The following is a 14530-nucleotide window of genomic DNA, read 5'->3' as shown; positions in this document are numbered from 1 at the left end:
CGAGTCGCACGAAGGGCTCTGGATCCCGTCCTAAGTGCGAGGAGGGCCGCGGAGCTGGGGGCAGCAGCGTGATAGCGTCCTGGCCTGGTCTTCTTGTCTTTAAGATGTGGACCGTGACACACCGTCTCCTTGAGAATGATTCGTGGTGAGACAGGGCGCGAGAAGCACCCTGAACTTTCAGAACTCTGGGGGAGCACCAAGACATTCAAGGCCGGCAGGCGTCTGCCAGCGACTACCAGCCGGGTAGGTGGCACTTCGGCAGTCAGTCCTGCCCCCGCGCCTGTGTACCTGGACGCTCTCACCACATCTGCACTGTTTTAGCACACGCTCCACACCTGAGCAGCGCCGACAGGCTCAGGGACAAAGGAGTGACACTGACCAGACTCCAACACTGGAAAAGCTCCAGCTTCCCTGGGAAATGAACAAAGTGCCTTTCCTGAGTTCATTCTTCCCTTTGTGTTCCTTCTTACACACACTTCTGCCATCTCTGCTGCAGGCGCTCTGACTGTAAGTGCCTGACAGGCCTCGTGTTGCACTCTTCTCTGGCCTCACCCCTGGGGCACAGCCACCCTCGTGGCTGATGACCTGCCCACCTTCCCCGTGTCAGTGGGGCCGGTGCTTGTCTCTCATCTGAAGTCTGGGCCCCTGGTTTGCAGATGTCTAAGGAATAAGCCTCTGTGGTGTCCCACTTCATCTCAAATGCAGCAACCAGAAACCTAAATTTGTTTTTCACCACAGTGTGTTACTATGAGTAAGACATTTTATTTTGATGGAGATTTCTTATACTAGGGTGGACAATTACACTACGTGAATGACTTATAAAATTCATGGTCACTTTACTATTTTAGGATGCAAATGGAGTCCCTCTCTCTGCTCTCCCTTTTCTGGGGCTCAGATCACCATTCTGCCAGGCTTCAAGGTGAAAAACCCGAGAGCCAGCTGGACTTCTCCATCCCCTTAGACCTCTGGTCCAGCCCGGCGCGAAGGCCTCTCTCCTGACACGCCTCTCGGATTTGCCTTTTCCTGTTTACGTTCTCTTAAAACTTGGTCCGGGTCCTCATCCCAGTGGACGTCCTTCTGCCGTGGCGCCCTGCCTCCCTTCAGCTCGCTGTCCTTCCAACTGGTCCCTTGACACCTCGGCCTCATCACGCCCGCCCCCAGCAGTGGGCTCCTTGCTGCATCAGTCCGAGTCCCCCACCGGTGTTCATCTTTGCTTCTTGCTGCTCCGAACAGTTAACTGGCCCTAGTGTGTGTTTCCCCAGGACCTATGCCCTGCACTTGACCTCACCCCACTCACTTCTTTTTATTAGCTTGTTGTAAAGGCCTGCTCTCCTTCCAGCTCCTTCGCTAAGGCCTGCTCCCCGCTCAGTCCCACCTCATGAAGTGCTCCGTGGTCACCCAGCCTCAGACCTCCCAGTGCACCTGGAACCTGTGCCATAAGCAGTCTGACGCGGGAGAGCAGCAGCCACCCGATGTGAGTGCTTGCTGAGAGCTTCACACGCAGGACGGAGATACCAGACGGGAACCTGATCGGGAGGTGGTAAATTGAGATGCCGAGGACTGGTGGAGACGGTGGAGCTGGGGTTTGACCCGTAGGGCCCCGGCTCCTGCGTCGGGTGCTTAAATACATCCCACAAAGCTGCCACGCCCGTGTCCCTAGCACACCCTCTACTGGTTCTACATGTGCTGTTCCGTCCCTAAGTGGGACGGACACTGCGGACGTGTATATCTGATACACGGACATCTGAACCATGGAATACTCATCAACGGAGAGGGAAGATCTCCTCTTACATGCAGCCACCTGAATGCGCCTCACAGACATAATGGTGGGAAAGGTGCCAGACCTGACAGAGGATACGATGAGGTTCGTCATGTGAAGTTCAGCTGCAGGCACAAGTCTGTGGCGACAGCTGTAGGCATGGTGGCGACCTCAGAGGAGGTTACTGCTGGAAGGGGGATGAGGACGTCTTTGCCGGTGCAGGCACTGTTCTATATCATCATCTGGGGGTAAAAGCCCACGAGTTGGACACCTCAGATTCACTCATTTTGTTGTAATATATGATGGCTTAATAAAAAATAAGTGTCCAAGAAAGCAAGTCATTCTTCCACATAAGCCAGGTCTACCTGAGCTTACATTTAACTCAACATCAGTCAGCACCGAGTTCTGGAAGCTTGGAAAGAGAAAAACTATAGAGTCTGCCAAGAGTCCTCCCACTGCTTCCTGTCTGTCTGCGTAAGCTTTGACGAAACTGAGGCTGGAGTGGCTGTGAGTCTGAAAGCCAGGCTTGGGGACAGCCCCCCACCCTGGTGCTCACAGGAGACAGCGTGGTCTGGGCACGCGAGGCCTCATTGCCTGGGCTGGGGGCTGGGGTGGGAGGCACAGGAAGTGTGGAGGTGACCAGCTGGGAGGTCAGGACCTGGGAAGTGGGGATACTGAGGGCACCTGACTGACCTCTTTGGGCTTCACTGCACTTCCATGCTCACCGTAACCACTTCTAGCTCAGCAGACCTCAAACCAGCCAAGCTCAGCCCCTTTCTCTGAAACTACGGTCACCTTCCTGACTGTTCATGTCTTCTGGCAGCTCCATTCCCGTGATTACTTTCATGTGACTCCCTGGGAACTACCGGTGCCCCCTCTCTCCCTTCCCAAGTGGTGCCAGGGCCTCTCCACTGTGTCCACAGTCCGTTCCTGCATCTCTTTGCTCCCAGTCAGTCAGTCTTGCCTGGGACAAAATAACAAGCATGTTTTTGACTCACTGCTCACTTTGTGCTGGCCACCTAAATACTTTGCATGTATTGTTCCACTTTGCAAAAATTAAAGCATAAAGCAAGTAAAACATATTTCCATTTCACAGATAAGCAAACTGAGGTGTGGGAATGTTAACTAACTTGTTGGCGGCCCCAGAGCCGCTAGGTGATGGAGCTGCATTCCACATCTGGCTCTGTCTGATGTCAGAGAAGCTCCTGCGTGTTTCTCCTCCTGCTTGCCAATGGCCCTGGGCAGTTTTAGGCTTCTTGATATCAATCTGCCAGCAAGTCCCACTCATAGACAAGCCACTCAAATTATTAAGGTTGGCATCACTTTGACACCCTGACTAGACAGAACTTGGCAAAGAGTTTATGACTAGAGAAGATGCACCTGCTGTAACTGAGGGAGATGAGCAGGTAGCCCTGGTGAGCAATGCTGATTTCCTGTTGCTGTTGGCAGGGGACCAGCCTCACAGGCTTCTGTGCACAGTCCAGTGGGGAGAAAAGGGGCACAGGGCCAAATCCCAATTCTGCTTGTGCCCTGGGAGATGCCACCTCAAAAGGGGGGTAGAAGACTTCCCAGTGTGCCCTTAGATGGGGAACTCAACACTAGGTTGAAAAAGGACTGCCACTCACAGACCTAAAGTACCTGTGTTTGGCATGTGCTTCTGCACACTGGCCACATTTCCATAATCAAGGTGCAGAGGCCTGTGGGCATCACGAGACCCGGCCTGCAAATACCCTCAGGCACACGGGCTAGCTGTCTGGACGGCTGATGATCTCCAGCAGAGACTTCAGCACGCAGAATGCACGCCATCTGCAGAGCACACGAGCTCCTCCCGGCCTCGTGAAGAGGCTGGGGCAGGGTGGACCTCCGGAGGAGTTTCATTAGCAGCTGGGTTGTCTCCTTGAGCTGGAAAATGAAGGTCCTTCCAACTCCCTCACACATGTGCACTTGAACATGCCCTTTCAAAGCTTTACCATAAAATAACAGGAAAGGGACTTACGAATCATCTGTTTTTCCTCCCTCCTCCCAACTGCTATCTTGGCAAGAGGTGGTCAGTACGGCGTAAGCAGCAGACAGGGCCAGCAGTACCCGTGCTAAGATCCTCCTCTGCCCTCCGCTAGCCGTGGGACTCTGTGCAAGTGTCCTAGCTCTCTGAGGCTGCTGTTCCCCTCCCCACGCCTCACATGTGCCCACACAGGCCTGGCACCCGGGGGGTGTCCTGTGAATGCCCCTGCTCCCTCCTGCCCTTTGTGGCAGGGCAGTGTTTCTTTTAGTCTCCTTGCAAATCCTGGGGCCCGGCCGCTTGTCCCATAGTTCAGCTCTGGTTCATTAGATTCTCCTTACTTATCACTTTCCATTATTTGGCACAGATCTGAAGACACTTGTGAAAGGGAAGAGAAGAAAACAGTATAAGAGGGAAGGGTGGGAAATTTCCTCTATTTGGAAATTAAGTGAAGGAAATGTGGGACAGAGGGTACGGAGCTGACCCTCTGGAAGGTGTGAGGACAGCATCTGGGAAGGCGGAGGTGAGGGGGCCACCATAAAGGCCGCGGGGACAGCGAACTGGGGAGGAAGGCGGGACTCGGTGGCCAGGGCTGAGGGTGGCCCTGGCCCTGCTCCGCAGCAGTGACACGCTGCAAGGGGAACTCCGTGCGGGGATCCTCACATGCACCCCCAGGGCCACAGCCAGAGGAACCTCACTCCATGAGCTGAATGTCCAGGCCCTGTCAACAGCACCCCCACCCCTTCTTGCTCACAGATGGTTCAAGGCTGTTAACCACACTTCTATAGGGTCTCTGGTCCAGAGGGGAGAAACAGCTTCTGAACCACCCCCCTCCATCACCAGGACTCTTCACAAACGGAAGATGCTCACCCAACTGACCAACTGCCCAGGCTGCCTCCAATCACACCCCATCCTAAACCAAACATTTGTGTCTCTCGACCTGCACCCACCCCTCCCCTTGCATCCGTGAGCTGGGACCTGACAGCTTTGCCTTGGGGTGAACTCTGTGAGGCCAGGGCTCAGCCCGGTGACACACCAGCACCTCTCAGCTCACCCTGCTTCAGAACCACATCCACATCTCTCTCTGGACTCCCTGTGCATCTGACCAGAGAGACGGGATGCCATCTGGCCTGCACCGGTGTGTGTGCGTGTGACACGGGCCGGGCATGCATGCTGTGTGCGCATTTGGCTCCAGGACAAGAATTACTACGTGTTGGAAGTTTGTTGGAAGTTCAAATAGCTGAGCTTTTGAATGTGTTTTAAAATTCTGACAGCATCTGTAGGAGCCAGGGGCTTAGTTTAACCTTTTCCTCACCACTGGAGACCACTGAGAATGATAAAAGGGGAAGAACTGGCATGAACTGGAAGAATGAGAAAGAAAATAGCATGGGATTCCAGAACTGGCCCTTCAGAGACACAGCAGGGAGCACTTCCCCGCGGCATGTCCGGGCCCTGCTCAGGGCGACCAGGCTGCATCACTGAAGGCTCTACCCCCTTCCTTTGCGCTCGTCTTCACGAGGAGCCTACGTTCAACTGCCAACAGGACACTTAACTCCGACATCTACCTGCTGACCATGAGGCGAAGGCCTGGGAAGACTGAAAGCAAACCAGTAGGCCCCGCTGGCGTGTGATGCTCTGCAGGCACTGAAAGGCTGTGTCACTGGAGTGGCTGCTGGGGTGGGACGTACTTTATCTAGAGGCTTCCTATACACCTTCAAAGAGGATGGAAGGAGGGAGATGAAGACAGGAGTGACTATGTCGTCTTCCATCCTCCCTCCAGACTCCCTTCTAGCTTCTCCCTCTTGCTCGGGGCCCATCCACACTCAGCGATGGGCTCCTCTGGCCTCTAGCTGGGTTGGGTAAGAGGTCTGGAGGAGGACCAAAGTGCGAGCTCAGAACAAGTCCTCCAGACCCAGCCCTGCTGTCTCTCCCAAAGGTGGCCTCGGACAGCTGCTCGCCGTTAGTTCTAGTGCCCGCTCCCACCCTGGCCCTTCATGTCTGGGTCCACTGCTCTGGGGTACTGCATCATGCCCTGTGGGTTTTCCTGAGCCCTGCCCATACCTTTCCAAGTAACTCCTTTGTTAAATTCTCCAGTGAGCGTGCCTTCTGTTTTTTGCTAAGACTTTGATGGATTGATGAGCTACTGCTTGACTGATTTCTTGGTCTTCCTCAGCCCTCTTTCTCCAACGGCAAAGTGTCCAAGAACCGGGCACTGTGAGGAGGGCAGCATGAGCCAGGGGACCACACCCGTGGACACTCATCCACCAGAAAGCAACAGCTGATCCTTCCCTAAGAGGTCCATCCTACTACCTGTCTCCCATCTGCACAGCTGTCAGGTTCTTGCCAGATCAAGAAGAAAAAACCCAGCTGAAGAATGGGAAGGGGAGGGTGGGGAGGAAGGTGTGCAGTGCGTGCCTGCGCCGCAGGGTGCAGTGGTTCGAGCGCCCACCTTGTCTTGCTGTGTACTCGTTGTCTTCGATCAGTCGGGCCAATCCAAAGTCAGCGATCTTGCATATGAGTCCATTCCCCACTAGAATGTTTGCCGATCGCAGATCTCTGTGAATGTAATTCATGCGCTCGATGTAAGCCATTCCTGCAGCGACCTGTGGAGACAAGGGGACAGGACGCGGCTGTGGCACCACACAGCGCTCCGTGTACCGGGACCTGCAGCAGGAGCCGGTGTACCACAGGGCCTACCTGGGCTGCCATGTCCACAAGATTCGGTAGTTTCAGGGCTCTTCCTTCTCCATCTTTCAAGAAATCAAGTAAACTTCCTATGAACCAAACATAAAACATTCCAATTTACTTTGAAAGATGAAAATTCCCAACAAAGGGCTGTATTTCATTTTCTTATTGGAAGTGATGAGGTAATTGAATGGGATAATGCCATCAATTAAAAAAAAAGAGATTTATATTAAAAAAAGGGTAGAAGAAAGTATGCATTGGAGGCAGCAGTTGTACCTTTTAAAAATAAGCAATGGTGACTCCTTTTCTAAGGACAGCAAAAATTTGATGAAACTAGAGGAAACGGGACTCGGTCCCCTTATGTCACGAAGAACCTGTGAAGAACTGTGCCATGTCCGTCTCATTCCCTCGTTGGCCCTCCACACAGGACTGATGTGGGGAAAACACTGCCCAGAGGAGTGTTCCCAAAATGTGGTCTGGGACCAGCAGAAACAGCAATCCCCCCTCCCCCCAACCTTAATGCCAACTCCAGGGCCCCACCCCAGGCCTACGGTATCAGCCTCTGGAGGCTGGGCCCAGAAACCGGTATTCGGAGATCTGTCAGGTGATTCTGATATGCAGAGAAGTGTGAGAATGTCCCCAGTTTATCTGAAGAGCAGCACGGGGCAGGGCAGCTCCCCTGTGAGACCCGGAACAGCACTGCTGGAGCCCCAGGGCCACTGTGACAACAGCCCTAGGCGACCAGAACTAACTCCAGGGCCGAAACATTCACGTGCAGAGGCTGGAGGCTTCACAATGGTCGCTGGGATTTTTTTGTGCTTTAATCAACAGTTATTTAGCAAATAACCCTGGATACAAAGGACAAACAAGCTGCCAGGAAACATTCCAAATGCTTTTAAAAGGAAGAATGTGGAAAGGAAACTGCACTGGTGTCCTGGTAAAAGGCACTGCCTTGCAAGGCTGTTTCTTGCTTGGTTCATCTATTTTTCCAAAACAAAGTAATCTTTGGCTTATTCCCGACAATACTGCTTTGATTAGAAAGAGAGGAACAGAGACAGACAGAGAGAATGAGAATAAAATGTGCTTTTCAAAAGAATGTCTTTCTTCATCTCATGTTTAAAAAACATCAGCTGGAAAAAAATGATGTTGAAATTATGGGGACTAACCTTGCCCCAGAGAACAGTGTCTGATCTCAACTGCTCAGCCTGGCAAAAAGGAAACTTCACACAAGCCACAACATGCAAAGCAACAGCAGACTTCCACAGCTCTCTGTATCACCCCTGCTATTAAAAATGAGTGTTTTAATTACAGAGAGGAGTTGGCACTCCTGACGTGGGCAGCGTGCATAGGTGCTGCATTTCACAAGGGTCAGGGGGAAACTCAAGGTCACAGTCTGCCTCAAAACTGTTTTTTCCTATTGAGCACAGTCTGTGCTCCGAACGGGAACGCTGGTCTCACGCAGAAACTAGGTGCAAGGCAGCCCCACTCCCCGCCCCCTGCGGCTGCGGGTCACTGCCAGGTGGAGCCCCGAGGCCGCCGACCTTTATTCATGTACTCCGTGACGATATAGATGGGCTCCTCGGACACCACCGCGTACAGCTGGACCAGCTTGTCGTGCTTCAGCTTCTTCATGATCTGCGCCTCCTCGAGGAATGATTCAGGAGACATCGTGCCGGGCTTAAGAGTCTTTATGGCTACTTTTGTGTTTCCATTCCAGGTGCCTGTGACATCCCACGATATTACATCAAATTAAAGATTCTCTTACAATGGGAAAAAATTTTTTTTTCGATCAACAGTTATTTCCATAAAATTAGATTTTAAGTCGAAAATTTTTTCTCATTGAACAAAGATTATCAAATGTAAGGACTCTGTCAAGTATTTTCAACAGGAAAAATGTGTTGACGTAGGGCCAAATTATGGTTTACAATTCTTTTAACTTTTCCTTATTTTGATATATACCGCTTTCCTTTTCCAGCTCAGCCAGTGATCACAAATTTGTACCAAGCTCTGCACGGGTATTTATAAGGATGAAAGTCCGGGAGTTAGAGCAGTTCTGGCCACCCGACAGCCCTCCCGTAGTCCGCAGAGTGAGCATGGAAGGAATCAGGTTAAGTTCCATTTTATAGGGTGTGCCCACTTAAAAACACATGGCAGCACCCGAGGATGTCTGGAAATTACTTCTAGACTTTCAGTTGTCTGCAATGGGTGAGCTACTTGACTGAGCCTCAGACAGCTGACAGATGAGCAGGACTGTAAGGGTGCTGGCAAGCTTGGCAGGGCACTCAGTCTGCCCGCCCATATGTCACTCGGGTGTACTGGCGGCCAGACACAGGCAACACGGTGTCTCCCATCAGCTACCCTGGACAAGTTACACGGGAGTTAAGAGGAAACGAAGTATTTAAGCTCAACATGTTAAAAAATTTCCAAAGGTCTAGAGGCAGGCCTGGTCAATGACCATCAGTTACCTCATCTGTAAAATACAGGAATGGAACTCATTCTTTCAAGTCTATTTCAGTCCCCAATTTAAAAAAAATCTAGGTTCTGTGTGCATTCCATTAGTCTTACGACTATGAATTAAAACTATAAGGGGAACATAAAAATTTGCTAAGATTACGTTATTTTCTATTTGGAAAAGAAGGCTGATTTAAATTAAGATTTTTGTATTTAATATAACTGATTTTAGAAATAAAAAATTCTGTAAATTGGAGTAACTTTTGCTACCTTGTTAAAAACATTGTTTATGTAATTTCAACAAGCAACCTACAAATAAAATTATGAAAGAGTAAGTGGCTTAAATAAGAGTTTATCCAAATCTTCTAAAATATCTGACCACTCAATGTAAATGGGAAATATGACAATTTGCAAGCGGTCTTTGCCACTGGAAGCATGCCAAAATCTTAAATAGGGACCTCCCTAACAGCACCCTTACACTGGCCTTCCACCTTGATCCTCAAGATGTCTTGTGTACAGTGGGAAGCAAATTCTTAATATGTGTAATAATTTAAAATTTATAATTACAAAGTTTAAAAATAAATTTTTACATAGGGTCTAATTCTTCCTGATTGTGTGAGTGACTGGACTAAAATACTTAGGACCCACAACTTCAATTATAAATTGGGCAGATGAGGGAGAGGCCATATAAACATATTTTACAATACTCGAGTTAAAATCCAGAGAGAGGGACACAATAATGTGGACTCTGGGAAACAGTAACAGCAATACTTAGAGTAGCTTATACACACACACACACACACGTCTAAGTCTAGCCTACACACACACGTGTATGTGCAGCTCACATGCACACACACGTGTAAATCTAGCTTACACACATGTGTATGTCTGAGCATATCTCTCTGTGGTACTTAACTCATTACCAGGCTCTGTTCTAAGTGCTTAATGGTAGCAGGCCTTGTAATGCAGAGTACACATGAATACCTACAGCCACATGCAATCACAGGTACCTACCTGTCCCACTTTTAGTCGAATCTAAGAAAGGGAGAAGGAGGGTTCCATAAGCACCAACACTTTCTTACTGACAGATGCTTTGTGTGGGACCTAAGTCCTAAGGCAGTGAGAAGGGCCCAGTGCAGTCAGCCTCATCAGTGACACGACTGCCCGATTAGGAGGAGTATGTCTGTCTACTGAGCACTGACTACGTGCCAGGGATTCTCACATACTGTCTCATGTAATCCTCAAAATGAGCTTATGAAGTAGGTATCATTTCAGTTCTACAGATGAGGAAACTGAGGCTCAAAAAGGTTAAATAAGCCCCTCCTCACCCATGGTTAGTCAGCTAGTAAAGATTCAAACCCAGGCCCACAGAGCAAAGAGCCCGTGGTGTCTCCCTACAGTGCCATCTGTAGCATCTCACCTTTCTGTGTGTCAGGAAGAGGGAACACCAGATCCCTACAGCATCGGTTTCCTGTTCCACGTGTGCCTTACTTAACCACATGCAGTAGGACAGAGAGTACAGCCAGTTGCTGCCTCACTCTGAGAATCTGGCTGGCCTGTGTCTGTCTAGCTACCCAGGTTAAGTGTCTTGGTCCCAATGGTTGTGCATTTGTTTTTATTTAAAACCATACTTTTAGTTGGCTTTGAGATGCAGCCCTCTGCCTTACCAAGCCACACTTCAGCGAAACACCCCTGACCCAGCTTCTTCTCCAGAAACAATGAATCACGTGCAACTTCCCAGGCATCTTTAGCCAGTCCAGAAGTTTGTGGGGTACAACTCGATGCAATCACAGTTAAGTTAAAACATAAACCATCAGCTTTCTCTACAGGAGAGGAAATTAATAAAGAAAACAGTCCTTATAATCCATAATCATGCATGCACTAGGAAAGATGGAAGGTGATGTACCCTAGGGCGATACTGAGTTCACCAAACGAACATCTGTGGTTGGAAACGAAGGGCAAGGCATTTAGGGAAGGCTGGAACACTCCTTGTACTATTTACTCGTTTGTGGATTGAGACTCATAAGGGAATAATTTGAGCCATTTGCCAATTATGGACTCTTAGTATCTCTTTTCTAGAAATTCCCAAAGTCCAAAATCAAAAATCAAAATTACAATTCCCCCACTACTGGTAATTTAAGCCTCTCTCCTGTTCATAAACTCTTTATATTCACCTTCCATCTTTGATGTTTGGGACTTGCCAAACGAGAAAGCTAGTAATAGAGTAACTGAGTCTTGGCATACCCATCCACACTTCCCCAAACTGCCCATTTCCCAGTCTCTTGATCAACTGCAGGGACTCTCGAGGGATTTCCCAGACATCTTTGGTTTTGACAGACAGATCGGTAAGCCTTGGCATCCCTTTGTGACAGGGAACGACTAGGCGGCAGCAGAGACCTGCAGCTCTCTCTGATGGAGTGGGACAGTGGCAGAGGGAGAGAAAAGCAGAAGAATGAAACAACACTTCACAGGGGCACAAACCAGCGAGTGCACAGCGTTACTCAAAACAGTGCTACCTGGCAGAAAATGCACACATCTTGGAACATGAGACACCACATGCTGAAATAAGGTCATTCGAGGTAGAATAGAGGACGTTTTAAATCTGGACTACTCAGAGTCCGAGGTATAATACAGTTTCTACATATGTACAGATGTAGATGATGTTGGTTTCTAAACTCACTCAGTAAGAAAAATGTTTTCAGCCCAATGTGCTAATAACATGCCTTCTGGAACCCTGAAAAGGCCTCCACTGACCTAAAGGTGCAGATGGACTATGTCAGCATTGAGTCTTCTCCCCTCTACTAACAAGGGCTTAGGGACTCTTTTTGGTAGGAATGTATTTAAAATTGTAACTTTAGTACAGGATTCTTCTACCGAACATCACACTGTCATAAACTAGGGCTGAAGATTATGCCTGGCAGGGAAAAGAGGTTACATTTCTGTAGTGATTTCTTTGGCATTTTAACTGAGTATTCTACTAGTTTGATACTCTTTCTACTTTGATATGTCCACTAAAAAATAGTCTCTGATGTGTAATCTAGGGGTCTGGTTTGAAAGCAGAAAGAATGGAAACTAAAATCTGCAGAAACTCAGGATGTGAAAGAACTCTAATCCCTATGAAAAACAATGGAAAAAACAGTTACCACTTTAGGTTATTTGGAGGTTGTTTTTCCTTTTTCTTTTCTTCTTTCTCTCTCTTTTGTAAAGAATATGCCTTTGAACATCTAGCAGTGGTAAAGGGAAAATGGTGAAATGCCAAGGTAAACATCAGGCAGGTGAGAAGAGGCAGCGGAGAACAAGGAATCAGGGCCATGACAAACTGCCGAGGGCCTGCTGACCACAGCCCCCGGGGCACCCGCGTCCAGGGTGCCGAAGCCCCTGCTGTTGCCTTTTCTCCAGGAACCACTGTAAACTGTTTCCAGTCCTTTCTTTTTGGTAGAATCAGGTTCTGAGATGTTTAGGCAGAAAATTTTTTATGTGTCAATATTTCAAAGGCATTTTACTGTGTGAGAGAGAAAGTGGGAAGAGGAAAAGCCAATATAAAAACAAATCTAACTTGAGATGGATTTTTTTTGAGATTAGACGATGCCTGTTGCTCTTCATCTCCCTTCCTTCCCTCCACCTTTACAGTGTCATCAAAGTGCCCTTTCCAACAGTGTTCGCAAATGACCAAAACTCTGGGGCCTTGCTGGTGTCTGGCCGTGACGAAATGTGTTTCAGCATTTGAAAAATCCACACAGACATTTTAAGTATATCATTCAACTCAGGAGATAGTCTGCCAAATATTTCACTAGAATCCACCTAAATGAAGCCTACCCAATGCCCTAATCAAATAGTCTGCCAAGCTGTCACTAATTCTTACTCATTGGTGCCCAGGATCAAATAGACAGGCATTTCTTATTGCCATTTTCAAAAGATTCCTTTTTTTAGAGCTAAAAATATGTACTTTTTAAAATGAATGTGCACAGAGCAACAGTTCAGATAAAATCATGTACTATTTTGGGGTTTTGTCATGGTCCTGAAGAACAATACAAAATATATGTACGCGTACACATAGGCCACACAAAAGTACGAGGTGTAATAATGGGATACAGATCCATATGTGTACATGTATATCTGTATCTACAGCCACCTGTGTGTACCTATCATATAGTAGGAGAAAGCAATCATTTTAGCACTTGTACATTAGACCAATTCTTTAATAAAATGTACAGATCACACACCTGAATACCTACCAAGTATACATTTCTAAGAACAACAAACTAATGGTGACACCTGGGTGTGTGGGCAGAGATGGACCAATTGTGTACAAGTTTAATTTAACATGACAGCGGTAACAGAGCCAAGAGCTATTGGTCATATCAGTTTAAGTCCAGTTCGGGAACGGAAGCATTGGTGGGGAAGTAGGACACGGCAAGGGGGCTGCGAAATCCATCGCGTCATGAATGAAATGCATGTGCAGGCTTCCCTGCAACAGTGCTGAGTGTGGAGTGGTGGTGACAGCAAGCCTGTCGGGTCCCCGCGAAAGTCCCAGCCCACAGACTGCCCCCTTCATGGTCCAGAACAATCTGCTGGAGTATACATGAGGGGACAAGATGGTAACTTGAGGATTTAACCTACTGCTTCCACTTGGGGAATAACATGTTGGCATACATAGGAAACTAATGATAACTGGTAGGAAAATACCAAAGGAACCTATTCGATCACACCCCACTGAAGGGCTAGTGGGAAAACTGTTTTGCTTTGTTTACACTGGTACTTTTCCCCTGCCCTCCCCCTTTCCTGCTCTGTGTCCACCCCTCCCTCCAGGGTCAGTAGCTAGTTGGGATCAAGGTTACCTGAGTAGTGCTGTACAAGCTGCTGGAGTGTCTCAAACTGGGCCCGGGTGGTGATGTAGTACCCACCATTGTCAAGTTTACGAATTTTATAATGTTTGACGTGGTCACCTTTCATATCATCCCAGTCACGGATAGAAAGTGAATAGGCACCTGGCAAACACATGAATCATTAGCAGCGCCAATCGTTTTGAGTACTCGTTTGTTTTTTAGGCCCCATTTACTGGACTATCTGATTAATAATTATCAAGAGGAGGGAGAGACACACACACTTCCACTCAGTAACATACGGAGAAAACATCTCTTTCCTGCAACTGTCAGAAGGCAGGGAAAAGGGACATTGCCCTTGAGAATGAAAGCCTCCTGGGTTCTCCCTGCACTGCTGCTCAGTACCCCGTGCTGTTTTCTGTGGGGCAGAAGCCGCTCCCCACCTCCCCCCGCTGAGAAGCAGCTCAGCCTGAGGTTGCTGCCGGCCCCATTCCCCACGGCACGTCGCCGAGGCTGGGGCAGTGCGCGCCACAGAAAGCAAGGGCGAGTCCTCCGAAGTGAACTCCTATTTCTGCTTCCCAGTGCTTCCCAGAGGCGCAGAGGACCAGGGCCCGGCAGGCCCTGCAACCAGGAGGCCTCGGCTCCTTTCCCTTGGCCCAGCTCCTCCCACGGCTCTAAAGGGCCAAGCACTGCAGAAAGAGCAGTTCTCAGTCACAAAGAACAACAAAAAAGAAGCAAAATGACCCGTGAGATTGGCACCCGAGGAACTAAGTGTTTCAAAAAAACATTGATTTGAAGGGTTCCTGAACATCC

At 48.8% G+C, this 14530-nt stretch overlaps 1 protein-coding gene across 7 annotated transcripts in view; it reads right to left on the bottom strand.

The window, feature by feature from the left end:
• Positions 1-14530, bottom strand: part of FYN (FYN proto-oncogene, Src family tyrosine kinase) — a 150266-nt gene that overhangs the window by 16233 nt on the left and 119503 nt on the right. For 5 of the 7 annotated variants that reach the window (XM_037012326.2, XM_037012324.2, XM_073220765.1 and 2 more), the window contains 5 exons: positions 13733-13882; positions 11139-11303; positions 7985-8164; positions 6456-6532; positions 6208-6361 (listed from right to left, as the gene is read on the bottom strand). In XM_037012326.2, the coding sequence (XP_036868221.1) occupies positions 6208-6361; positions 6456-6532; positions 7985-8164; positions 11139-11303; positions 13733-13882 (726 nt within the window). Of the gene's footprint in view, positions 1-6207; positions 6362-6455; positions 6533-7984; positions 8165-10561; positions 10718-11138; positions 11304-13732; positions 13883-14530 lie in introns of all 7 variants that reach the window. The other 2 variants (XM_037012327.2, XM_073220766.1) reach the window with 2 other exon arrangements.

Source organism: Manis javanica, chromosome 13 (genome assembly GCF_040802235.1).
Source record: "Manis javanica isolate MJ-LG chromosome 13, MJ_LKY, whole genome shotgun sequence".
Classification (NCBI taxonomy): Eukaryota; Metazoa; Chordata; class Mammalia; order Pholidota; family Manidae; genus Manis; species Manis javanica.
Note: the sequence above shows the minus strand (reverse complement) of the source record. Positions and strands in the feature narration are given on the sequence as shown.